Source organism: Stegostoma tigrinum, chromosome 1, assembly GCF_030684315.1.
Source record: "Stegostoma tigrinum isolate sSteTig4 chromosome 1, sSteTig4.hap1, whole genome shotgun sequence".
NCBI lineage: Eukaryota > Metazoa > Chordata > Chondrichthyes > Orectolobiformes > Stegostomatidae > Stegostoma > Stegostoma tigrinum.
In genome coordinates this window covers 161,550,179-161,576,575 of record NC_081354.1, presented here as the reverse complement: position 1 = coordinate 161,576,575, position 26,397 = coordinate 161,550,179, and the positions used below count along the sequence as shown (strand labels likewise).

Genomic DNA, 26,397 nt, shown 5'->3' with positions numbered 1-26,397 from the left:
AGCTGACTTTCATGGGTCAAAACTGCAGGCGGCCTTCGTAGACGACCTCCAGCACTTCTGGACAGCTATTGCTGCAAGGTCAGCTATACAACATGCTCTTTTGGTTCAGTATACTAATTTGCGAAAACAGAATACTGCACAGGAACAGGCCTTTGGTTTGTATATGGCTTGAGGTGGCGGGAGGGGATAGGTGGGAGGAAGGACAGGTCAGGGAGGCAGGGACAAGCTGGGCTGGTATTGGGCTGCAGGGCAGGAACCCAATGGGGATCAATGTGGACTACTAAAGCTTCAAAATCTCCCCTCCCCAACCACATCCCAAAACCAGCCCAGCTTGTCCCTGCCTCCCTAACCTGTCCTTCCAACCACCTCAATCCCCACCCCCATCTCCTACCTACCAGCTTCATCCTGCCTCCTTGACCTGTCCATCCTCCCTGGACTGACTTATCCCCCTAACTCCACACCTACACTCACCTTTACTGGCTCTACCCCCACCTCTTTGACCTGTCTGTCTCCTCTCCACCTGTCTTTGCCTTTATCCATCTCCTATCCGCCTCCCCCACCCTCCCTATTTATTTCAGAATCCCCTTCCCCTCCCCCCTCTCTGAAGAATGGTCTAGGCCTAAAACATCAGCTTTCCTGCTCCTCTGATGCTGCTTGGCATGCTGTGTTCATCCAGCTCTACACCTTGTTATCTCCGATTCTCCACCATCTGCAGTTCCTACTATCTCTGAAACAAGTTTATCTCATCTCTTTTCACAGTTAATATCTTCTAAACCAAGCATCATCCTGGTAAACCTTACCTGTACCCTCTCCAAAGACTCCACATACTTTCAGTGAAGTGATGACCAGAACTGTACTCAATATTCCAAATGTGGCCTAACAAGTTCTATACAGCTGATCACTATTTCTATGCTAGAAAAGACATAACTACAAGCTCTTCACAAAGCCAATGAGCACAGATTTTCTGGCAGGCTTACTAACATGCCAAATATTTTCTGTCCTCTGGCCCATCGAAGTTCTTGTCAAAGTTCTCAGTGGCCTTTATTTACTGTAATGAACTAGAAACTGCATTATCCTTTCACTCTGCATTGGCTACAACCCATTCATGCCCATTATGTTAACACATGCAGTTTCTGCCTCTGATCTATGTTCTATCGTAAATAGACTGTCAATATCTCACTTGGTGGAAGCACGTGAGAAACAAAATGATGACATTGTGTTTTCAACATCACCTTCTTGCAGCTTCCCACTGCCTGACCAGATTGCACCTTTCAATCATCTGAAAGGAAAAAGATACAAAGGAATGGCTGTGATGGGCGGAAACAGGGGAAAACGCTGTGGTGCATATTTATATCATCTGTCTTTATGTAAGCCTGAAGAGAACCTGGAATGAGCAAGAAGTGCGATGTCTAGAGATGGATTATATAGAATAAAGGTAAAGTTGTACAGTCCTACCAGACCACAGAACTGTTCTCTCATGATAAAGAGACAACTGGTGGTGGTTTAAGCCAAGGGTCACCACACCTAAGGCAAGAGGAGAAGTCGAGAAGACTCCTTCATGGCAACCTGCAACAGCCAACTGAAGGATGACATGTGCATCTATAGATCCCCAGTCCCAAAGAGGAGGCATTGCTGACTGCTGCCCAAACTTGGGGGCATTATGAGGAAAGGGTAAAAAGACTAGTATTGTTTTCATTGGAAAGATGGCAGCTGAGAGGAGACCCGATAGAGGCAGTGATCATAATATGGTAGAGTTCAGTCTGCAGTTTTAAAGAGAGAAGGCAAAATCGGATGTAATGGTATTAAAGTTAAATAAAGGTAATTACAGGGGTATGAGAGAGGAATTGACAAAAATCGACTGGAAGCAGAGCCTAGCGGGGAAGACAGTAGACCAACAATGGCAGGGGTTTCTGGGTGCAATTGAGGACACAGTACAGAGGTTCATCCCAAAGAAAAGAAAGATTATCCGGGGTGGGATTAGACAGCCATGGCTGACAAAGGAAGTCAGGAAATACATCAAAGAAAAAGAGACAGCCTATAAAGTGGCCAAGAGCACTGGGAAATCAGAAGATTGGGAAGGCTGCAAAAACAAACAGAGGATAACAAAGAGAGCAATAAGGAAGGAGAGGATCAAATATGAAGGAAGGCTAGCTGGTAATATTAGAAATGATAGTAAAAGCTTCTTTCAATACATAAGAAACAAACGAGAGGCAAAAGTAGATATTGGGCCGCTCCAAATTGATGCTGGAAGGCTAGTGATGGGAGATAAGGAAATAGCTGAAAAACTTAATAAGTACTTTGCATCAGTCTTCACAATGGAAGACATGAGTCGTATGCCAACAATTAGGGAGAGCCAGGGGGCAGAGTTGAGCATGGTAGGCAGTACAAAAGAGAAAGTGCTAGAAAAGCTAAAAGGTCTAAAAATTGATAAATCTCCGGGCCCCGATGGGCTACATCCTAGAGTTCTGAGGGAAGTGGCTGAGGAAATAGCAGGGGCTTTGGTGGTGATCTTTCAAAAGTCCCAGACGATTGGAAAATTGCTGTTGGAACCCCCTTGTTTAGGAAAGGATCAAGGCAAAAGATGGAAAATTATAGGCCGATTAGCCTAACCTCGGTAGTTGGTAAAATTCTAGAATCCATTATCAAGGATGAGATTTCTAAATTCCTGGAAGTGCAGGATCAGATTAGAACAAGTCAGCATGGATTTAGTAAGGGGAGGTCGTGCCTGACAAACCTGTTAGAATTCTTTGAAGAGGTAACAAGTATGTTAGACCAGGGAAACCCAGTGGATGTTATCTATCTAGACGTCCAAAAGGCCTTTGATACGGTGCCTCATGGGAGGCTGCTGAGCAAGGTAAGGGCCCATGGTGTTCGAGGTGAACTACTAGCTTGGATTGAGGATTGGTTGTGTGGCAGAAGGCAGAGAGTTGGGATAAAAGGCTCTTTTTCGGAATGGCAACCAGTGACGAGTTGTGTCCCGCAGGGGTCAGTGTTGGGGCCACAGCTGTTCATCTTATACATTAATGATCTGGATGAAGGGACTGGGGGCATTGTGGCAAAGTTTGCCAATGATACAAAGATAGGTGGACAGGCAGGTAGTACTGAAGAGGTGTGGAAGCTGCAGAAAGATTTAGACAGTTTAGGAGAGTGGTCCAGGAAATGGCTGATGAAATTCAATATGAGTAAACGTGAGGTTTTGCACTTTGGAAAAAGAATACAGGCATGGGCTATTTTCTAAACAGTGAGAAAATTCGCAAAACAGAAATGCAAAGGGATCTGGGAGTGTTGGTCCAGGATTCTCTAAAGGTTAACTTGCAGGTAGAGTCCGTAATTAAGAAAGCGAATGTAATGTTCTCGTTTATCTCAAGAGAGTTGGAATATAAAAGCAGCAATGTGCTTCTGAGGCTTTATAAAGCTCTAGTTAGGCCCCATTTAGAATACTGTGTCCAATTTTGGGCCCCACACCTCAGGGAGGACACACTAACCCTCGAGCGTGTCCAGCGGAGATTCACACGGATGATCCCTGGAATGGTAGGTTTAACATATGATGAACGGCTAAGGATCCTGGGATTGTACTCATTAGAGTTTAGAAGGTTGAGGGGAGACCTAATAGAAACTTACAAGATAAAGTACAGTTTAGAAGGGGAGAACTCTAGGAAGTTGTTTCCATTAGGCGGGGAGACTAGGACCCGTGGGCACAGCCTTAAAATTAGAGGGGGTAAATTTAAAACTGAAATGAGACAACATTTCTTCAGCCCGAGAGTGGTGGGCTTGTGGAATTCGTTGCCATGGAGTGCAGTGGAGGCCGGGACGTTGGATGCCTTCAAGGCAGAGATTGACAAATTCTTGATCTCACAAGGAATCAAGGGCTACGGGGAGAGTGCAGGGATGTGGAGTTGAAATGCCCATCAGCCATGATTTAAGTGGCAGAGTGGACTTGATGGGCCGAATGGCCTTACTTCCACTCCTATATCTTATGGTCTTATAGGTGTACAAAATTATGAGGCATAGATAGGGTGGATAGTCAGAGGTTTTTTCCCAGGTTGAACTTTCCATTAAAAGGGGGCACCAGATTCAAGGTGAGAGGGGAAAGTTTAAAGAAGACGTGTGAGGGAACTTTTTCACAGAGTGGTAAGAGCCTGAAATGTACTACCAGAAGAGGTGGTGGAAATAGGCATGATGGTGACATTTAAGAGGCACTTGGATGGTTACATGAATAGGGAAGGAAGACAGGAATATGGACTGACTAAGCGCAGAAGGTTTGTTTTTAGTTTAGTCAATCTCCTTCCTTCCTGCCTCCCCCTGCAAACACAAGACTTTTCTCCACCTTTCCACCTCCTGCACCAAGACCTTCACCACAGCATCCAAATAACTTGAAACCTGCTCACTCTCAGTTCTGCTATCCCTCGCTCATTCAGGGCAAATTCTCTTCAAACATGAATCCCAACACTTGCTCCAACCATAATGGACCTCAATCAAAATGGTGCTCCATGATCAATAGCTGGAAACAGATTTTTCAAAGACATCAAAGACAATATTGATTAGCAATTAGCCCTCATGCCAACATTTCATATACTTCACCTCATCCTCTCAAACTTGAGCAATGCTACAAATTTCACACCTGTATTGCCAGGGTTTCACAAACCACCATCTATGCAATCATAACATTCAAACAAGTGCGGTGTCAAGGAGCCCTAGCAAAACTGAATCAATGGGTATCAGGGGCAAAATCCCCTCCGGTTGGAGTCATACCTGGTACTTAGGAAGATGCTTGTGGTTGTTGGAGGTCAGTCACCTCAGCTCCAGGACATCTCTGCAGGAGTTCCTCAAGGTAGTGTCTAGGCACAACCGTCTTTAGCTGCTTCAATGACTTTCTTTGATAAGATCAGAAATCGGGATGTTCGCTGATGATTACCTAATGTTCAGCACCATTTGCAACACCTCAGATATTGCAACAATCCGTATTCAAATACAAGAAGACTTTTACAGTGTTCAGGCTTGAGCTTATAAGTGGAAAGTCACATTCGTGCCACACAAATGCCAGGCTATGGCCATCATCAATAAGAAACAATCCAACCACTGCTCTTTGGCATTCAAACATCCCTGGGGGCTACCACTGACCAGAAACTCATCTGGAACTGCCACATAAACACAGAGGCTACAATAGTAGGTTAGAGGCTAGGAATACTGTGGCAAGTAGCTTGTCTCCTGACTCCCCAAAGCCTGTCCATCATCTACTAGACACAAGTCAAGTCAGGAGTGTGATGGAATACTCCCCACTTGCCTGGATGAGTGCAGCTCCAGCAACACTCAATAAGCTTGACACCATGCAAGACAAAGCATCCCATTTAACTGGCACCATTTCCACTCCTTCCACCACGACTCTTGCACCATCTACAAGATGCAGTGCAGAAATTCACAAATGAAACTTCAACAGCACCTTCCAAACACACGATCACTTCCACTTAGAAGAATATGCACTATTTCTTCACCATCGCTGGATCAAAATCCTTAAATTCCCTCCCGAACAGCTTTGTGGGTCAACTCACAGCAAGTGGACTACAGTGGTTCAAGAAGGCAGGTCATCACCACCTTCTCAAGGACAATTAGGAATGGACAATAAACGCTGGCCAACCAGCAACACCCACAACCCGTGAACAAAAAACAAAAACGATTAAGCAACACAAAGTTGGCTAGTTGCCCTCTTGAAACTTTTGAAAAAAATTCTTTTTGGATGTGGACACCAATGGCAAGGGCATCTTATTGCCCATCTTTAATTGTCCTTGAACTGAGTGGCTGCTGTGATGGGATTCAAATCCATTTTCCCAGATCAACAGCTTGGGCCTCTGGATTTACTTGCTCAATGAAATTATTGCTATGCCACCACCTTCCTGCATTGTATTCAACATTTGCCACCAATATTAGGTTTACTGAAGTTTGCATTAAAACTCTACATTGTTTTCTCTTTTACAATGCACCTCAAGCAATAATTTTTGTTCCGTTGTCAGATCCTTAAAATCATACTAACAATTCAAAAGGTCTTTGGCATTCAATTGGTAACTTTTGGGAAATTTTATTTGTATGTTTTTCCATACCAAATTCACATATCTTCCATGGAAGAGGGTGAATATGTATCTTGCTTTTGGACACGTCCTGATGAACAATTCCTTCTTATGTATTATTCCTCCATACTTATGTTTTACAACTCAGATTTGTGACCAAAATATCGTGCAACTTATTAGTCTCTGTAAAGGTAGAAATAAAACAAAGCAAAAAAAAATTCTCCATTCATTTGAACAAGCTGCTAAAAATGGATTAACTTACCTCAATTGAACCTGCACAATATAATCTCTTCTTCCACCTGGCAAAAAGTCCCTATAAGGAATGTGATAGATGAAGTTACAGGATTGCTCCAATTTCTCTCAAACTGTGAACATTCACATATGTTTTTCAGCCATAAGAACAATATTTGAAAAACAACATGACATAGAACAATACAGCACAGAACAGGCCCATCGGCCCTCGATGATGCACCGACCCGTGAACTAATCTAAGCCCCTCCCCCTACACTATCCCATCATCATCCATATGCTTATCCAAGAACTGTTTAAATGCCCCTAATGTGGCTGAGTTAACTACATTGGCAGGCAGGGCATTCCACGCCCTTACCACTCCGAGTAAAGAACCTGCCTCTGACATCTGTCTTAAATCTATCACCCCTCAATTTGTATCTATGCCCCCTCATACAAGCTGAAGTCATCAAACTCGGGAAAAGACTCTCACTGTCCACCCTATTTAATCCTCTGATCATCTTGTATGTCTCTATTAAATCCCCTCTTAGCCTCCTTCTCTCCAATGAGAACAGACCCAAATCCCTCAGCCTTTCTTCATGGGGCCTGCGCTCCAGACCAAGCAACATCCTGGTAAATCTCCTCTGCATCTTTTCCGATGCTTCCACATCCTTCCTGTAACGGAGCAACCAGGACTGCATGCAATATTCCAAAGGAGGTCGCACTAGCGTTTTGTACAGTTGCAGCACGACATCACGGCTCTGGAGCTCAATCCCTCTACCAATAAAACCTGACACACCATAAGCCTTCTTAACAGCACTATCCTGGGTGGCAACTTTCAGGGATCTATGTGCATGGACACCAAGATCCCTCTGCACATCCACACGATCAAGAATCTTTCCACTGACCCAGTATTCTGCCTTCCTATTATTCTTCCCAAAGTGAATCACCTCACATTTATCCGCATTGAACTCCATTTGCAACCTTTCAGCCCAACTCAGCAGTTTATCCAAGTCTTCCTGCAACATTCTTCCACACTGTCCACCACTCTACCGACTTTAGCGTCATCTGCAAATTTACTAACCCATCCACCTATGCCTGCGTCCAAGTCATTTATAAAAATGACAAACAGCAGTGGTCCCAAAACAGATCCTTGAGGCACACCACTAGTGGCCTGACTCCAAGCTGAATATTTTCCATCAACCACCACTCGCTGCCTTCTTACAGAAAGCCAGTTTCTAATCCAAACAGCTAAATCTCCCTCAATCCCGTGCCTTTGTATTTTCTCCAATAGCCTACCATGTGGAACCTTATCAAAGGCTTTACTGAAGTCCACGTACACCACGCCAACTGCCGTACCCTCATCCACATGCTTGGTCACCTTCTGAAAAAACTCAATGAGGTTTGAGAGACACGACCTGCTCTTGACGAATCCATGCTAACTATCTCCAATCAAATTGGCAAAGATAAAATCTCAATAACTGTCAAAACTACACCCCCAAATGAATACAAATCTTAGAACTTTTTGAATTTTGCTTTCATGTGCTCATTCCTGAAGGTATCAACTCATCTCAGAGGACTGCCTCACAAATTCCAGCTGTACTTTGTTCCAAGTGAGTCACTCCAAAATGGAATATCTTGACAGCTTTCTCAGAGATTGAAACCATCCAGAACAAAGAAGCATACTCCATTCACCACCTTCAACATTCTGGCAGGTCACCACCGATGCACAATGGCAGCAGTGTGTACCAGCCACAAATTGCACTGCAGCACATCAACCATCCATCAACATTTTTCAAATTTAAAAACTTGACCACCTAAAAGGATAAGAGCAGAAGATGCAGAGGAACCTCAGCTCCAAATCTCTTACTATCCTGACTCTAATATATTAGGGCTGCTTTACTGTCACTGGGACAAACTCCTAGACAACCTCCGTGACAGTGCAGAACATCCCTACACCCCAAAAACAGCAGGGTGGCAGGCTGAACACCATCTTCTCAAAGGCAACTAGTACGGCAATAAACTATTTTTTTTCCATTCATTAACAGGATGGGGGCATCATTGGCTGGGCAGCATTTATTGCCCATCCTTAATCACCCAGAGGGTAGTTCAGAGTCAATAACATTGCTTTGGGTCTGGAGTCACATGTGGGCCAGAGCAGGTAAGGTTGGCAGTTTCCTTCCCTAAAGGGCAACATTGAACCAGGTGGGTTTTTACAACAATCGACAATGGATTCACGGTCATTAGATTCTTAATTCCAGATATTTTATTGAATTCAAATTCCACCCTCTGCCATGGTGAGATTTGAATTAGGGTCCCCTGAACATAATTTGGGTCTCTGGATTAACAATCTAGCAATAATACCACGAAGCCATCACCTCTCCCACTACATTTTGGTGTAGTCAATCATCCCAAGAACAAATTAAGAACAACGTTATTACTGTTGAGTCCTCGGTGGGCATTTAAAATGTACAGTTTCTCCACAGGGAGCAACAGATCAAAAATAAGAAGTAGCCTGATTGAATTTTTTTTGGCCTACTCTCGGGTTGCTAAACCCAAATATATGACTCCAGTTGAAATCACTGTATCTGTATAACTGTAATACTGTATCTGATAAGATAAAAAGCTGTTGATACTGACCTTTTTTGTTGTTGTACTGCTGGTAGTGCCTTTACAAAGTAAGCGTTTATTGAACTACTTAACTGCTCAGCGTTACTTTATAAAATAATTAGATCACTTACAAGTTACAGAAGCTAGTCAGAGAGCTCAAAGTGCTTCTGCTACTTTCCACCCTCACCACCTGACAGAAATCTTCTAAAACACCTTTTTTCTTATTTGATCTCAAAAAACCTCTCTCCCTCAGATTACTATAGATCCATGGTGAGAAAATACCTTGAATTACAGATCTATTAGAATTCTCTTTCTGCCTAATAATTCAGGAAACCTCCAGTGTATCTTTAATTCTTTACATTATTACTGCTAAGTAAACGCCTCCCCGTCAGTGATTACTGCTGTGTGACCAAGTTTAAAATGAACTGTTTAGATTAATGTTAAAATAAATGAAACAGAAAATTTGTTTGAATTTACATTTGCTTAAGTAAGCCCTGACAATACTGTCACAGAGAAATCATTTGTCATTCTTACCTAGAAATGCATATTTCTTTTACTTGCTGAGGAGTCAATGCGAAGATGAAGTACTTTTCTTGGAATCGTTGAATGTTTGACGGCACTGAATTTTAAAACATAATCATTAAACCACACAATGGTAATGCAGTAGATGTGATGTATCTGCATTTGCAATAAATCTTTTAAAAAGGTGCTTATAATAGACTCATAAACAAGGTGATCGAATGTGATGCAGAATAGATTGCTAGTTGGCTTCAGAACAGAAAGCAGAGTGGGAGTTAAGGATAGTTAGGAGTGACAGATAGTGGGACGTAATGCCCAACAGGAATCTATGCTGGGACCATGGTAGCTCATATAGATAAACGTGAAGTAGAACCAATTGGTAGTAAGTATAAATAAGTCACTCATTAATGTGTAAGTCTAGACAAATCAGAGAAACAAGTGCTTGGTATGCTTGCCCTAATTGGTCAGTGCATTGAGTGCAGGAGTTATGAGGTCATGTTGTGGCTGGACAGGACATTGGTTAGACTACTTCTGGAGCATTGCATGTAATTCTGGTCTTTCTCCTTTAGGAAGCATGTTGTGAAAACTAAAAGGGTTCGGAAAAGATTTACAAGGATGTTGCCAGGTTTGAGCTACAGGGAGAGGCTGAATAGGTTGGAGCTATTTTCCCTGGAGCATCAGAGTCTGAGGGGTGATCTTATAGAGGTGTGCGTGTGCGTGTTCAAAACTAGACGGCAAATGTTTAAGGTAAGACGAGGAAGATGTAAAAGGGACCTAATGGGCACCTTGTTCATGCGGAGGGTGGTTAGTGAATGGAATGAGCTGCCAGAGGAAGTGGTGGAGGGTGGTACAATTACAACATTTAAAAGGCATCTGAATTGCAATACGAATAAGGAGGGTTTAGAGGGATAAGGGCCAAAAGCTCACAAATGGGACGAGATTTATATCGGATATCTGGTTGGCATTGAGCAGTTGGATTGAAGGGACTGTTTTCCGTGCTGTATATTTCTATGACTCTAACTGATCTCATAGCATAAATGCATCAATCATTAAAGTTGCAGACTTGCTGCAAATCTAAGTTTCCCTTGGCAGAGCGGAGGCTACAATAAATACTCAGAATTTCCCAAACTTCATCTATGATGCAAGAAGTCTGTGGGGAATTCATTCCCAACTGAAAATCAGTCACAGATAATTATACTGCCTCTTGAAACATATTAATTCAGTTACGCTTTCTGTATACTGACACCTTGAATAATTTACAATTTTAACAATAGATTCAAATAATGGTGATTTGTATAGGTTTATGCTCTCTCATAACTTACTATATTTGATGGCAATTTACAAAAACAGCCTTTAACATAGCAAAACATCCCAAAGCACTTCTCAATTCCCATGTTAGGTTCTGAATCAGGCAAACAGTGTGCATTAAAGATTATGATTGCGTACTCATGCTCCAGGGGATTTGGAAAATAAGAAGCAAAAAAAAAATCAGCCAGTATTTATACTTAACGAATTGGAAAGTGTGCAGGTGGACATATTAGAACTAGACCGATATCAACATTGCGGCAAAGTTGGGTAGAGTGCTTATAGATTGGGAAGCAGAAAGTTCAAATTTGGTGTTTGTAAAATGATAGTGGGGAGGAACGTTGTGTGGTCCCTTTAAAAGATGAAGGGCTTTTTCTATGCTAAGAGATTTAAATTGGACATCTGTGAGCAGGAGCTTGAAAGTTTTCAAGTACACAGACAGCACCTGATTTGAAAAATTGGTATCAAAAGGCCATACAGTTAGCAGGCCCAGCAGCAGTTTCTTTTTTTAACCTAGACAATAGGCTTTTGAATTTAGCCAGGCACTTAGTTACCAATAAACAATTAACTTTAAATCTGATGATTTTGACAACATAAGATCTATCCTATTGTAAAGGAATATTGATATGTCATCAAGACTATAAAAGAAGGGGACAGCTGGACAAAGCCCCAGAGCTAACTGCCAATGGCCAGAGCTAGCAGCCCTCAGCACTCGAGAGATTTGCTGACTCCAGCAGCCGTGTCTATGTCTTAGGAAAAAGTACCCTTTAGAGTTATAAGTGTTGAAACAGACCGTTCAGACTAACTTGTCCATACTGACCAGATATCTTAAATTAATCTAATTCCATTTGCCAGCATCTGGACCGTATCCCTCTAAACCCTTCCTATTCATATACCCATACAATGCCTTTTAAATGTCGTGATTGTACTAGCCTCCTCCACCACTTCATCTGGCAGCTCATCCCGTACATGCACCACCCCCTGCAAGGAAAAGTTTCCCGTTAGGTTCCTTTTAAATATTTCCCCTCTCACCTTAAACATATGTCCTCTAGTTTTGGACTCCCCTATCCTGGTAAAAAGGCCATGGCTAATTACCCTATCCATATTTACCTCTTTTTAAAAAATATTTATGTAACCCCATAAAGGTCACCCCTCAACCTCTGACATTCCAGGGAGAGAGCTTCTCCCTATAGCTCAAACCCTCCAATCCTGGCAACATCTTTGTAAATCTTTTCTGAACCCTTCAAGTTTAACAACATCTTTCCTATAGCAGGTAGACCAGAATTGAATGCAGTATTCCAAAAATAGCCTAACCACTGTCCTGTACAGCTGCAATACGATATCCCAACTCTATACTCAATGGGAGAAATTCAGTCTGCCTTAAAATTATGACTTCTTGTTCTAGAGTTCCCTACTATAGGAAACTATTTTGCTGTTCCTACCATGTTCAACACAGCTGTACCGTGATCATTTTACAGATCTGATTAGATCACCTCAAACATTCTAAACTCAAATTAATAAAAGCCAAGTTTATGCAACTTCTCCTTGGAAATTAAACTTGTATGACAAGTATCATTCTGGTAAATCTCCACTGCACAGTTGTCAACAATACATCTTTCCTGATTTTTAGTGCCCTAAACAAAATGCAGTCTGACCAAGTCTCTATTGAACTGTAGCACCTGCCCTTTTCAATCCAACCATTTTGAAGTAAAACCCAGCATACTACTTGTCGTAAATTATTTTTCTGCATATGCAGCAGTTTTGAGTAGTGCATTCACGGATAACAAAACTACATTGTTTCTCCACAACGTGTGGTCTCTTGCTATCATGAAAATGCTCTAATTTGTTGTTCTCCAAACTAGTCTGAGAGATCAGGAAGCTTAAATGTTTTAAACAATTCAAAGATTGATTTTATTATTACAATTTGGGTTTTCTCCCCAGCATGACTCATGGTAAAAAGGATAGCCTATGACATGTTTTACAGGGTGAGTCAATCGGTCTGTATCTTATTTGGCAGTTTGGAAAAAGCATGGAGGAGACATCAGAAGGACCATCCAACCACATACAGGCCTTCGGAGGTCCTAAACTGGCTAATCAATGGCCACTTAATAGCCTCATCTCACACCCACTGGGATTTTAAACCACAATAAAGCTGGGTGTGCTCATGCCATGTGAAAAGCCCAGTAGTTGTGAAAGATGGTATCAGTCCTGGGTGACACACCTCCTTTGTACATTTATCCAGGTTCCCAAACAGTCGAACCTCCCCATTTATCCACCTCTACCTCTTCCTAGCCTCTCACAATCGACTCCCCAGCATCCTCACTACAGACTGCCAAACGTGACCTCAAAGAATACCCAGAATTACCTCTGGGTTCCTGTTTGTTGGGACTGTCTGCAGTGCAAGCAACCATTCCCCTCCCCAGTTTTCATGTGAGGTGCAGGACAGAGTCTTTAATGGGGTCATATGACGCTCAGCCCAGCCTTCAAGAAAACAGTCCAGAGGCTGGACTGTGGCAGGAAATTGGCACAACAGACTGCAGCTGCAAATTCTAGGCTTGCCCACCTCTAGAACCAGTCCACAAGGTCTGGTCTATTGAACCAACGAGTGTAACACATACAACAATGAGGAAAAAAATCCACAAGGAATTCAATATAGCTTTGCTAGAATGTTTTCATTTCAGTCTGACAAGCTGAAATTTAAAAAATGCATTCCCCTTTAAGTATTATAAGAAGGATGTGGAAGCTTTGGAAAGGGTGCAGAGCGGATTTACTAGGATGTTGCCTGGTATGGAGGGAAGGTCTTACGAGGAAAGGCTGAGGGACTTGAGGCTGTTTTCATTAGAGAGAAGAAGGTTGAGAGGTGACTGAATTGAAACATATAAAATAATCAGAGGGTTAGATAGGGTGGATAGGGAGAGCCTTTTTCTTAGGATGGTGACAGCGAGCACGAGGGGGCATAGCTTTAAATTGAGGGGTGAAAGATATAGGACAGATGTCAGAGGTATTTTCTTTGAGTAAAGAGTAGTAAGGGAATGGAACGCTTTGCCTGCACCAGTAGCAGATTCGCCAACTTTGGGTACATTTAAGTCGTCATTGGATAAGCATATGGACGTACATGGAATAATGTAGGTTAGATGGGCTTGAGATCGGTATGACAGGGTGACACAACATCGAGGGCCGAAGGGCCTGGACTGTGCTGTAATGTTCTATACAAGTAGAAATAACAAATGATACAGCTAAAATTACTGAAAATTTAACTGCGTGTGGTGTGTGCATGTGTTCTGATTTATCCTTTTCAAGCTTCATATTGCAATCTTTGAAAGACTGAAGTAGTTTATTTTCCCACTAGACATATGAAAAACAATTAACCAAAGATCAATTCTTGCACTAATCAGGAAGCCCTTACATATTACAATTAACATTACCTTTACTTCTCCTCTCTGCAGTAGGGTCATCAAGAGATTTCCAATTATGTACTGCGATATCTTAAAATATGAAGAAAACTCTAAAGACTAAATCAGATTATGAAACTCACTATGATACCTGTCATTGGCCCATGTTATAATCCCAAACAGCTGATTTCCAAATGTGAGTTAAGTGAGCAAATATAAGCAGGTTCTTTGACATCCTTTAACTATTATAAGCAGAAACTCTGGATAAACTTCCTCCCTCAGCCAGGAACACAAGCCAACTATATTAACATAAATAGCAGCTCAGCAGAGGTCAGCAAACACTATGCACCCAAGAAAACCCATATTAATTTCTGCAGTACAGTTCCCAACTAGGATAATGCTGTGGCTTTCTTTGCCTCCAAACAAAATTTGGCTATTTAGATTGTGGCAGTTCATCACAAAACTGTTACGATATAAAAGGAGTCTTTTTAGCTCAGCGTGCTTCCGCTAGCATCATTACCTAGTGTCAGTCTCTTACTTTTTCCCCCCATTCCCTTGCACATTTTTTTAAATCCAAATAATCAATGTCCTCTTGAACGCCTCATTTGAATCAGCCTCCACCACACTTTTGGGCAGTGCATTTCATGTTGTAACTATTCACTGAGTGAAAAGCTTTCTCACCTCAGCGGTGCTACATTTGCACATCGCTTTAAATCTATGCGCTCACGTCCTTTTCCTCTTAGTAGCAGGAGCATCTTCACCCCATCTACTCCATCCAGCACTTTCATGATTTTGGAAACTTTTACCAAATCTCCTCTCAAACTTCCTTCCAAGGACAAGAGTCCCAACTTTTCAATCTATCCTCATAACTGAAGTTTCCCATTTCTGGAAATATTCTTGTAAATCACTTCTGCATTCTCACCAAAGTATTCACATTTTTCCTAGAATATGACACCTGCAACTGTACAGCATACTCCAGCTGAGATCTAACATCTAAACAAATGCAAATTATGAAAACTCTCACCAACAGTCACGTAACTAACACTTAAAATTGTGAGTAAAGTATTCAAAATATGCCCATTTTTGTAACTGTATATTTTGAAATTTGCTGTCCTTCAGAAAGAAGGGATTGGAAATAAAAAGCATGCAGACACTTGGAATTTTGTGCTCCAGTTAAGATTTTTTTTAGACTTACCCAGACTTGTGGGTTTAATAAGCACGTCCAGTACATCATAAAACGGTATGCTTTTCAGTTGGACATCTGGATGGACAGGATGGATGGAGGGAGAAGCCTCTTGCATTTCTATGTTTGGCTTAGTCTCATGTAGCAGCACAGAGCTAACCAATGGAGATGAGGACTGAGGTGTGGCTGATGCAGATGCCGAAGAATGCGCAATGCTTGAGGTTAACTCAGAGTCACTTGATAGGTTATTGTCCAAAGAGAACACTGAAGACTTTATAGCTGACAAGTCAGCAAGGCTTTCAATAGATCTAGGAAAACGGCGTCTGTACAGTTCCTTAATCTTAATCTGAACAGCTGGACTACAGCCACTCTTTAAAAGGTGTAGAGCTCTCACAAGGAGTTCATGTTTACGACCACTTTTGTTACGACCAGCAAAACCCAACAACACTTGAAGCTCTGAGACACGAAAACTCGAAACCATATTCTGAAAGATTAAAAGCATTCAATGTAAATATTTTCATCAATGTTTAGTTTCAATATCTTTTTAAAGCTATAATGCTTAATAATTTACGAGTCAATACTTTCAGTAGTCCTATTATATTCAATGCTATTCATGTTTGGTTGAACTTACTGTAATTTACCGTCACACATATTTAAACTGGGTACATAAGAACAGGAATAGACCATTCAGCCCATCAAGCCAGCTTGATCATTCAGTTAGATTAGGGTTGATTATCTACATTTCAGCTTTCAGGTTTAACAGATGAGTATCTCCAAATTAATAAATGACAAAAAGGCAAGGTTACCGTTAAATCCATACTGCAGAGAAGAATGAAATTTGCAATTCTTTTGACAAAGTAACTGGTGAATCACTGTTAAGAATTGTCTGACAAGGTGAAATCAGGATCTATCAAGTTCAGCTTCTCCTATTCTGGCAGTCTTTTGATAGAATGGAAAGTGATTATTAGTGATAATAATGATGTTTCTTCAATTAGATTACAACAGACCCAGACATATGGAAAACCTCAGGGATGGGGAGCTTTGGGAGCACAGATCCAAAGTCATTATCTTCCTTCCTTATATATTGTCATGTCTTATCATGTCAGGTCAACTTATTAACACACTACATTCTAATATGTTATTTTCTGAAATAAATCCATCTCCCAAAAGGAGTATGCACCTCCAGGTTCTTATTTTGTCTATTTTTTTTGAGGAGAGAAATAAGATTAAGGGAGGTATAGAACAATTTAATGATTCCTATCTAACTTCAGCTAACCGAGTGTTTCAGTCCTCATCAGATGGGTTATAGAAGTCAATACAAAGACATGTATAAGTTACAAAATCCAGCTCAAATCATAACAGAACTTCCTGCTACACATCTGAACTAGTTCACATATTATAGCAGTAAAGGATACTCAAGATCATTTTTGGGAATCAAAGGAACAAAGGTGCAAGAGTAGTCCATTCATCAACATCATCCAATTATATTATGGCTGATCATCTACCTTTGTGCTATTTGCTATTCCCCAATATCTCTTGATGTTATCAGCTGCAGAGGTCTATTGATTTCAATGCTGAAGCTGGTCATCGACTGAGCTTCCAACGCCCATTGGGGTAGAGAATTCCAACGGTTAACCATCTGTTGAGAAATTCCTCCTCATCTCGGTTTTAAACAGGTATCTCAAACTGAAGTTACATCTCATTTTTGACTCAATAGTCCTACATACAGTCACATATCCAATCATGACTCAAGATATTTACTTCAAAAAACATGCAACTAAATTAACTTCCATTCTTTGAAACTCTAGAGAATACAGGCTCAGTTTCCCCAATCTCTTGCGAAATAATCATGTCAGCCCAGACGTTAGTCTGACTAATCTCCATTGAACTCTCTGCCTGCAGAATATCTATTACTGAGAAGAAAATTGCAGAAAGCACTCAAAACCACAATCCTGTTTATATGCACACCCTCGATTACCAAGCACAACTCGAAATATAATAAAGCAGTCAGAAGCAAAAATTAATTGTTGAGGAGCTAGGGTATAAGGTCAGAACTTTCTGTAGGGTCAAATAGTGCTTCAAAGTTGCAAAACGTTCAGTCAAGTCTCAGATAGTGAAGTCTCAAGAAAGGGAACTGAAATCAGTGATGAATGAACAGTTAGACATGGCATTTAAAGATACTGACTTGTCTTCCCAATGTTCAATTTGATGAAATTGCAATTTATTCCAGGGTGGACATAAGCCAAATAGTCTACCCACAAAGGCACTGGAAGAGTGCAGAGGAAATGTGAGGTTGAGCCAGGTGATTCCAACCGACATGAACTTGGCAGGCATGGCTTCAGATGAGGTAGTAAGGGCAGCATGGTGTTGAGTTGAGAATTAGTAGGGGTCAAGGTCAGACCTCTGGATGACTCCAATGAGAACAGTGCTGGGGGATGGTAAGGTGGTGTTGGAAAGGGACAGGAAAGTCTTTGAAGGAGATTTGCTGCTTACAACTGGATAGTTCAGAGCAGGATCGTACAAATATACTTTAAATCAGCTGGAGATCACCAACAGCAAACGTTATAATATCACTTAGTGACACTCCACTTAATTCCTGTAGAAGCAGGTTTTCTAATTTACGAAACAATGTGTCCAACTAACTTTAAAACAAACTATTAACAAGGCTTTAAACATCAAGTTCTTTGTTGCACTGATTTTGTGACTTTCATGACAGCACCATGCAAAGGATATGCCAAGTCGAGCAGTTTCAGGCTGATAAATCTTAGAAGTCTCAACATGTATCTACTCTCCAACCTAAAGCAAACTAGGGAACAATTTGTTTTTGGTTTGCTAACTGTGGACATACATCACTGAACTAATATTATTAATTTGACAATATATATTTAATCTATAATATCAACCTCATCCGTCAATTCTAATAATCAATACCCTATATAATTTAGATAATATAATTTAAAAGAGATGAGTAATATCCCAACAATTAAGGAGAGTCAGGAGGCAGAGTTGAGTTTGGTAGGCAATACAAAAGAGAAAGTGCTAGAAAAGCTAAAAGGTCTAAAAATTGATAAATCTCCTAGCCCCAATGGGCTACTTCCTAGTGTTCTGAGGTAGGTGGCTGAGGAAATAGCAGAGGCATTGGTTGTGATCTTTCAAAAGTCACTGGAATCAGGAAAAGTCCCAGATGATTGGAAAATCACTGTTGTAACCCCCTTGTTCAAGAAAGGATCAAGACAAAAGATGGAAAATTATAGGCCGATTAGCCTAACCTCAGTTGTTGGTAAAATTCTAGAATCCATTGTTAAGAATGAGATTTCTAAATTCTTGGAAGTGCAGGGTCAGATTAGAACAAGTCAGCATGGATTTAGTAAGGGGAGGTCATGCCTGACAGACCTGTTAGAATACTTTGAAGAGGTAACAAGTATGTTAGACCAGGTAAACCCACTAGATGTTATCTATCTAGACTTCCCAAAAACCTTTGATAAGGCGCCTCACGGGAGGCTGGTGAGTAAGGTGAGGGCCCATGGGATTCGAGGTGAGCTACTGGCATGAATTGAGGAACAAAAACAAAGTTGCTGGAAGAGCTCAGCAGGTCTGGCAGCTTCTGTGGAGGAGAAAAAAAAAGTTAACGCTTCAGGTCCGGTGACCCTTCCTCAGAACTGGCATGGATTGAGGATTGGCTGTCTGACAGAAGGCAGAGTTGGGATAAAAGGCTCTTTTTCGGAACGGCAACCGGTGACGAGTAGTGTCCCGCAGGGTTCAGTGTTGGGGCCGCAGCTGGTCACTTTATATATTAATGATCTGGATGAAGGGACTGGGGGCATTCTGGCAATGATACGAAGTTAGGTGGACTGGCAGGTAGTACTGAGGAGGTTGGGAGGCTGCAGAAACATTTAGACAGTTTAGGAGAGTGGTCCAGGAAATGGCTGATGAAATTCAACATGAGCAAACGCGAGGTCTTGCACTTTGGAAAAAAGAATACAGGCATGGATTATTTTCTAAGCAGTGAGAAAATTCATAAAGTCGAAGTACAAAGGAATCTGGGAGTGTTGGTCCAGGATTCTCTAAAGGTTAACTTGCAGGTACAGTCAGTGATTAAGAAAGCGAATGCCATGTTGTCGTTTATCTCAAGAGGGTTGGAATATAAAAGCAGCGATATGTTTCTGAGACTTTATAAAGCTCTAGTTAGGCCCCATTTAGAAGACAGTGTCCAATTTTGGGCTCCACACCTCAAGACAGACAACCTGGCACTGGAGCGTGTCCAGCGAAGATTCACATGGATGATCCCTGGAATAGTAGGCCCAACATACGATGAACGGCTGAGGATCCTGGGATTGTATTCATTAGCGTTTAGAAGGTTGAGGGGAGATCTAATAGAAACTTACAAGATAATTCATGGCTTAGAAGGGGTGGACTCTGGGAAGTTGTTTCCGTTAGGCGAGGAGACTAGGACCTGTGAGCACAGCCTTAGAATTAGAGGGGGTCAATTTAGAATGGACATGAGGAGACATTTCTTCAGCCAGAGTGTGGTGGGCCTGTGGAATTCATTGCCACGGAGTGCAGTGGAGGCCGGGACGTTAAATGTCAAGGCAGAGGTGATAAATTCTTGATCTCGCAAGGAATTAAGGGCTATGGGAGAGTGCGGGTAAGTGGAGTTGAAATGTCCATCAGTCTTTAGAGTGGATGCAGTGGGCCGAATGGCCTTACTTCCACTCCTACGTCTTATGGTCTTATCTTAAGTTTCACATTTCCAAAAATCATTTCGCCACTAAACTGCATTTTAGCACTAGGTTATCATCTACACCTTTCTGACCTTCAAGTGATTTAAACTCAGGTAAATCATTATTTCAGCACTAAGCATATGTAAGTTGCTTGCAGTCTGGTAACATTGTCAACCCTCTTCCTTGTTTTCCATCGGTTCACTGTTAACACCTAATGACAAATGTTTGATGGAATCACATTAATGACAGTACTTTATATTCTTAAGCTTTTGACATAGGCAGCACTCACATTGCACCCAGCTGGACCCAAATATCACCTAGTGTTTTATTTAAATCAGGTAACTTGACCTAACAGCAGATATCCCTTATTAGGATTCAAAATATCCAATCAGATTATGACACTTGATGTTTGACTAATCAAGTGTTTAAAAAAAACGGAGGACCAGGGTTTTTTCCATTAGGGAAACTTGGCATGGCTAATTTGTCACAAGTTTAAGACGACGGGAACAGACAGCTCTGTTTGTAAAATGGGGAATCTTTTATGAGTAAAATTTTACTTTGAGATGTTCATTCAAAAGATACTTGTATATTAAATCTTTTATTTACTCAGATAATACAAAAAAACAAACTAAAGATCGGAGGAATTCGCACCATCAAAAATACAAACCAATCATGAAAGCAAAAATAACTTAAAACATCCGCATTAAAAGATACGTAAATTGCTGTCTAAAACTTAAAAGACAAAAGAACGCGGCAGGAAATAAATCACCGAAAACGCAGTTTAGTGAAACGAAAACTTAAACTAATCAGGACTAAATTCACTTCAAGTATCGGCGATAGCCTCCTCACAGAGTAGATGCCCGGAGAAGAAAAGGCGGGGGCAATTGTCAAATCAAAGGCCTAACGGCCCGGTCACCAACAGCGAGGTGGGCTGTCCAGATTATTAAAGGTCGGCTGATTTGTTTCATATAAATTTTCTCGCGGCGGCCAATTAGTTGTTAAGGTTCCGGTCTGAGGATTTTTTTTTTAAAAATCTAATTACCAGGAACGCTTCCCTGGTTGGGGTAGCTCGTTCCTCAGAGTCATGCCTTGCCTCTTTCACCTTGGCCCGCCGTTTCGAGCTGGGCACCTTCTCTTCTCCAGGTTCTGCTCCTGCCCGCCCCCTCCCTCTCCTTCTCCTTCTCTCTCTGTCTCTCTCACTCCCTCTTCCCTCGCACACTGAGCCACTCACCCTCAACTCGTCAAAATCCGCCATCTTTCGGCCCGTCCCATTATGCACTGCAGTGTGGCGTCTCGTTCGACGTCGACGGCGTGACGTCATCTTCACCCTTGGCCACTCCTTCACGCTCCAAAATTTGCTGCAAGACTTACTGGCTACCATGCCAGATACTCACCCTGATCACTGTACTGTGAGATATTGCTATCGTCTCTTGAGGCTTAAAGGCCTGTAAGTTGCACCCCACCAGAATGGAGGGAAACGTAAACAACAATGGGTAGATCCAAGATAATAAAGTGTGGAGCTGGATGAACACAGCAGGCCAAGCAGCATCTCAGGAGCACAAAAGCTGACGTTTTGGGCCTAGACCCTTCATCAGAAAGGGGGATGGGGAGAGGGTTCTGGAATAAATAGGGAGAGAGGGGGAGGCGGACCGAAGAGGAGAGTGTAGGTGGGGAAGTAGGGAGGGGATAGGTTAGTCCGGGGAGGACGGACAGGTCAAGGGGGCGGGATGAGGTTAGTAGGTTGGAAATGGAGGTGCAGCTTGAGGTGGGAGGAGGGGATGGGTGAGAGGACGAACAGGTTAGGGAGGCGGGGACGAGCTGGGCTGGTTTTTTGATGCAATGGGAGGAGGGGAGGATCTGGGCTGGTTTTCGAATGCAGTGGGGGAAGTGGAGATTTTGAAGCTTGTGAAGTCCACATTGATACCATTGGGCTGCAGGGTTTCTAAGCGGAATATGAGTTGCTGTTCCTGCAACCTTCGGATGCCGATGTGTCAGCCAACAAGTAATCTCAACGCTTAAGGAGAATACGGTTAGTTCCCCACTGTACAATCCCCTTTCTTTTCTGCATTTCCAACAGAACAATATTTCTAACTGTATCTGAAAATCAACATCTGTCTGAACACCACGTAAAACATGAAAGCAGGTTGTGAGCAATGCTGCTTGGCCTGCTGTGTTCATCCAGCCTCACATTTTATTATCTTGGAATCTCCAGCATCTGCAGTTCCCATTATCTGTGAGCAATTGCCTCCTTGCTTAACATTCGACTGTCAGTCAGAGACAAATCCTTCATCAGCAGTAAAGAGACCCACACTTTGATGGTGGTGATACCCTCATCAAAGTGTTGGAGAAATGAGCATCTTTGCTATTCCAGACACTTAATTTTACTATTTACCACAGCATGTACTTGTAATGATTTTAATATTATAAAACATTCCAAAATTCTTCAAGACAGCCTAACTAGACAAACCAATATACTGAGCCAAAGAAGTATACACTAATAGAGGAAGAGGAAGGTGTAAATGGGTCATAGTGCTTTTACTCCAAGTACTGAGCATAAAAGGAGATATGTCAACTGGAACTTGAGTCTGTAAGGTTTCAGCAAATGTTATCTCTTATTTTGCCTTGTAAATAGTTACATTTAACAAAACAATTCTGATAATGTTACAGTATAATTAATCTTATGACTTAACTTTTAAAAACCTTACATTTCTATAGCAGGTTTTAAGAAACATCTGAAAATGATCAACATGCAGAGTTAAGGGAAGAAGACAGGAGAATTGGATTAAGTAAATTGCTTACTTGGAGCAGATGTAGACACCATGGGCTGAGTCACTTTCTGCATTGTACCAATTCTGTAACCTTTAAGGAAGTGAGGTAATTTTAGTTTGGTAACAAAATTAGGGTTGGAGCTGAGAGAGCAAAGTGCGGCAGTTTCAGAAGGAAACAGATTAGTGTGGGTGAGAGGAAATTAAGATAGCCGATGCCATGCTGGCAGTTTTTAACAAAGAGAACGAGGGAAGGGGTCCAAGTGGAGGGTGAATACTGGAGACAGGTGAAGGGATCAGTGGAATGGGGTGTGGATGGGCATTGTGGTGGTGAATCCTGACTGAGAAAGTGAGCACAGAGACAGAGGTAGCAGAAAAACAGTTCGACGCCATGGTGAGCCCAAAATCCATTAAGGTGAGGCTGTAGGGGTATGAAGCTGAACTTTGCTTTCTCAAGTCCAACTCTAACTTTGGTATAAAACCCACCAACAAAGGTCATCTAGACTCCAAACGTTAGCTTGCTTTCTCACCATAGATACTGCCTGACCCACTGTGATAGCCAGCATTTTCTGTTTTCAGTTCAGATTCCAGCATCTGTAGTAATTTTCTCTGAGATAGAAAACAGCAGTCTTTGCGATGAAAATGACATGAGGTAGAAATAAACACAGAGAATTCTAGAAGACTCAGCAGGTTTGGCTGTGGAGAGAGAAACAGTTAATGTTTTGCGACTTCCTCAGAACCGAAGTCATAGGCAGAAAGCTCAGTGTGTGATCAACTAGACTGCAGACTTTGAAACAGTGACCAGGGAATGGAATCAGTGTCTGTGGATTGAAGCCTGAGAAGAGGACCAAAGGCATTTTTTTCCTGATTTCCCGGTGTTTAATTGAAAAACATCATCTAGGTTATGAGCAGACTTTAGAAAAACAGTTTGAAAATATTAAGACAGCAAAACATGTTTAATTGTATACGAGTGATGGGCATTAACTGAATACCCTTAATTTGCTTGTGCTCATAACTATTTTCTTATTAACTGAAACTGTGGGACAAAGTATATGAAATACTGAACTCCATCAGCTGTAAAGGAAGGGAATAGAAACTCATTGAGGAAAATACTGGCTACTGTGCAGCCATTAATTGCCAGTTGGCCCAGTAATAGGATGGAGGTAGGGCTTCCATATTTCAAGAACTTGGAAAGCTGTCGGCCAATCAGAAACTGGCAGCTCTGGCATTTCCACCAATAGTATTGCAACAGTGAGTCAAATTACAACAGGAAGATAGAGGGCTTGGTGACGTGTTGCAATGAAAACAATCTGGCCCTTAACATTGGCAAAACTAAAGAACTAATCATTGATTTCAGAAAGAAAGTAGGAGAACATGTCCCCATCTATATTAATGGAACTGAGGTTGAAAGGGTGAAGAGCATCAAGTTCCTCGGAGTGACAATAACTGACAACCTGCCCTTGGCTTCTCATGTAGATGTGACGGTCAAGAAGGCACAACAATGCCTCTTCATCATGTGGCTCAGGAAATTTGTCATGTCCATAAGGTCCCTCACCAACTTCCACAGATGCACCATTGAAAACATACTATCTGGGTGCTTAACGGCCTGGTCTGGCAACTGCTCTGCCCAGAACCATAAGAAACTACAGAGCGTGGTGTGCATAGCCTGGACCATCACAAAGCCAATCTTTCACGGTGGCTCAGTGGTTAGCACTGCAGCTTCACAGCACCAGGGACCCAGGTTCGATTCCAGCCTCAGGTAACTATCTGTGTGGAGTTTGCACATTCCCCCCGTGTCTGCATGGGTTTCCTCCGGGTGCTCCAATTTCCTCCCACAGTCCAAAGATGTGCAGGCTAGGGGGATCAGCCATGCTAAATTGCCCGTAGTGTTCAGGAGCGTATGGGTTATAGGGGGATGGGTCTGGGTGGGATGCTCTAAGGGGCAGTGTGGACTTGTTGGGCCAAAGGGCCTGTTTCCACACTGTAGGGAATCTAATCAAAACCAAGCACCAGGAGCACCAAGCTTAGGGCCTTGGGTAATGGTGCTCCATGCCTTGATGGGAGAGAAATCTGGAGGAGTTACACCTTGGGTGGTTGTCCCCCAATGTGCCTAGGCTGCCTACTAGGGTGGTTACCAAATACCAGCTACCAACCCATTCTGCTGGACTGAGGACTTAGTGTGGGCCTCTCCCACTGCTAGTTAATTCTTAGAGCTAGTGTGAAGAGAGCCTTAAGTGAAGAAGGGTCCAGACCTGAAATGTCAGCTTTCCTGCTCCTTCGATGCTACTTGGCCTGCTGTGTTCATCCAGCTCTACACCTTGTTATCTTAGGACAGAAACCAATACTTGTCTTGGGAACTGCTCTTTATCAAGGCGATCTTCAAGTTGCAACTGTTGTGCCTAAGAAGAAATTTTGCTTAGAACAGTGAATACATGATATACTGAAATTTGCTCAATAAGATATGTATAGGTGGTTATGGATAAATTTGCAAAATATGGTAAGACACGAGAGAAGACAGCCTACACTAATTTTTGTAAAGTTTTTGACCAAAGCTTCATGTGGCCCGTGTAAATAGCTGGAAGTTATCAAAATGCATGGTTAAGTTATATATTTTTTCTTGGTCGGCATGACTCAGCTCTAAGATCCACAAAGGGTTAAGTATAAGTTTCACAGAACTATTTTTCTGTAACTAAGGTGTGAGACACATGTTACATGTCGTTTTCAATGTTTGTAATACATTTCAGGAGTTCAAAATAACTTCAGCAGCAAGCCAAGACTCAGTCAGCACGGTGGCTCAGTGGTTAGCTCTGCTGCCTCACCGCGCCAGGATCCTGGTTCAATTCCACCCTTGGGCGACTGTGTGGGTTCCTCTGGTGCTCCAGTTTTCTCCCACAGTCCAAAGATGTGCCGGCTAGGTGGATTGGCCAGGCTACATTGCCTGTAGTGTCCAGGGATATTAGGGTTAGACGTGGGAAATGCAGGGGTAGGGGAAGGAGTCAACATAGGATGCTCTTTGGAGGCATGGTGTGGACTTCTTGTACCAAATGGCCTGTTTCCACACTGTTGGGGTTCTGTGATTCAACTAGTTTATAATCAATATTAAGGAAAGACCTGGGGAATGAAAATTAAATATTTTTACAAATGTGATAATGACGGATTTTCACCATAACAAACAGCCACTTAATAAATTTCTATTATTGATAGTTTATTAAGGGAGGTGTAGGAAAAGTAGTTTACCCTTCTCATTTGTGTTATTGTTTAATTTCTAACATTAACTTGAAAATTAACATTCATAAAGACATGAAAATATACATTGAATAATAAATGGACCAATGAAATGAAATGAAATAATATGAAATATAAGTCACCTCTCATCCTTCATCGCATCAATGAAAAAAGCCTTGGCTCTCTCAACCTTACCTCATAAAACCTCCCCTCCAGTCTGGCAGCATCCTGGTAAATCTCGTCTGCGCCCTCTCTAAAGCTTCCACATACTTCCTATAATGAGGCGACCTGCTAATGAAAGCCAACACATCACACACCTTCTTTACAACATTATCAACTTGTGTAGCAACTTTGAGGATGTGGACACCAAGATCCCTCTGTTCCTCC

The 26,397-nt window shown here is 42.0% G+C and overlaps 1 protein-coding gene across 4 annotated transcripts in view; it reads right to left on the bottom strand.

Moving 5' to 3' along the window:
• pias2 (protein inhibitor of activated STAT, 2) overlaps nucleotides 1–22,837 on the bottom strand; it is a 64,175-nt gene extending 41,338 nt beyond the window's left edge. Inside the window, exons 1-4 of one of the 4 annotated variants that reach the window (XM_059649851.1) lie at nucleotides 22,820–22,837; nucleotides 15,312–15,783; nucleotides 9,435–9,519; nucleotides 6,325–6,375 (exon numbers count right to left, since the gene is read on the bottom strand). In XM_059649851.1, coding sequence (XP_059505834.1) covers nucleotides 6,325–6,375; nucleotides 9,435–9,519; nucleotides 15,312–15,780 — 605 coding nt within the window. In that variant the 5' untranslated portion in view covers nucleotides 15,781–15,783; nucleotides 22,820–22,837. Of the gene's footprint in view, nucleotides 1–6,324; nucleotides 6,376–9,434; nucleotides 9,520–15,311; nucleotides 15,784–16,105; nucleotides 16,227–21,062; nucleotides 21,158–21,251; nucleotides 21,501–22,819 lie in introns of those variants that run through there. The other 3 variants (XM_048532021.2, XM_048532033.2, XM_048532026.2) reach the window with 3 other exon arrangements.
• Between the last annotated feature and the right edge of the window lie 3,560 nt (nucleotides 22,838–26,397).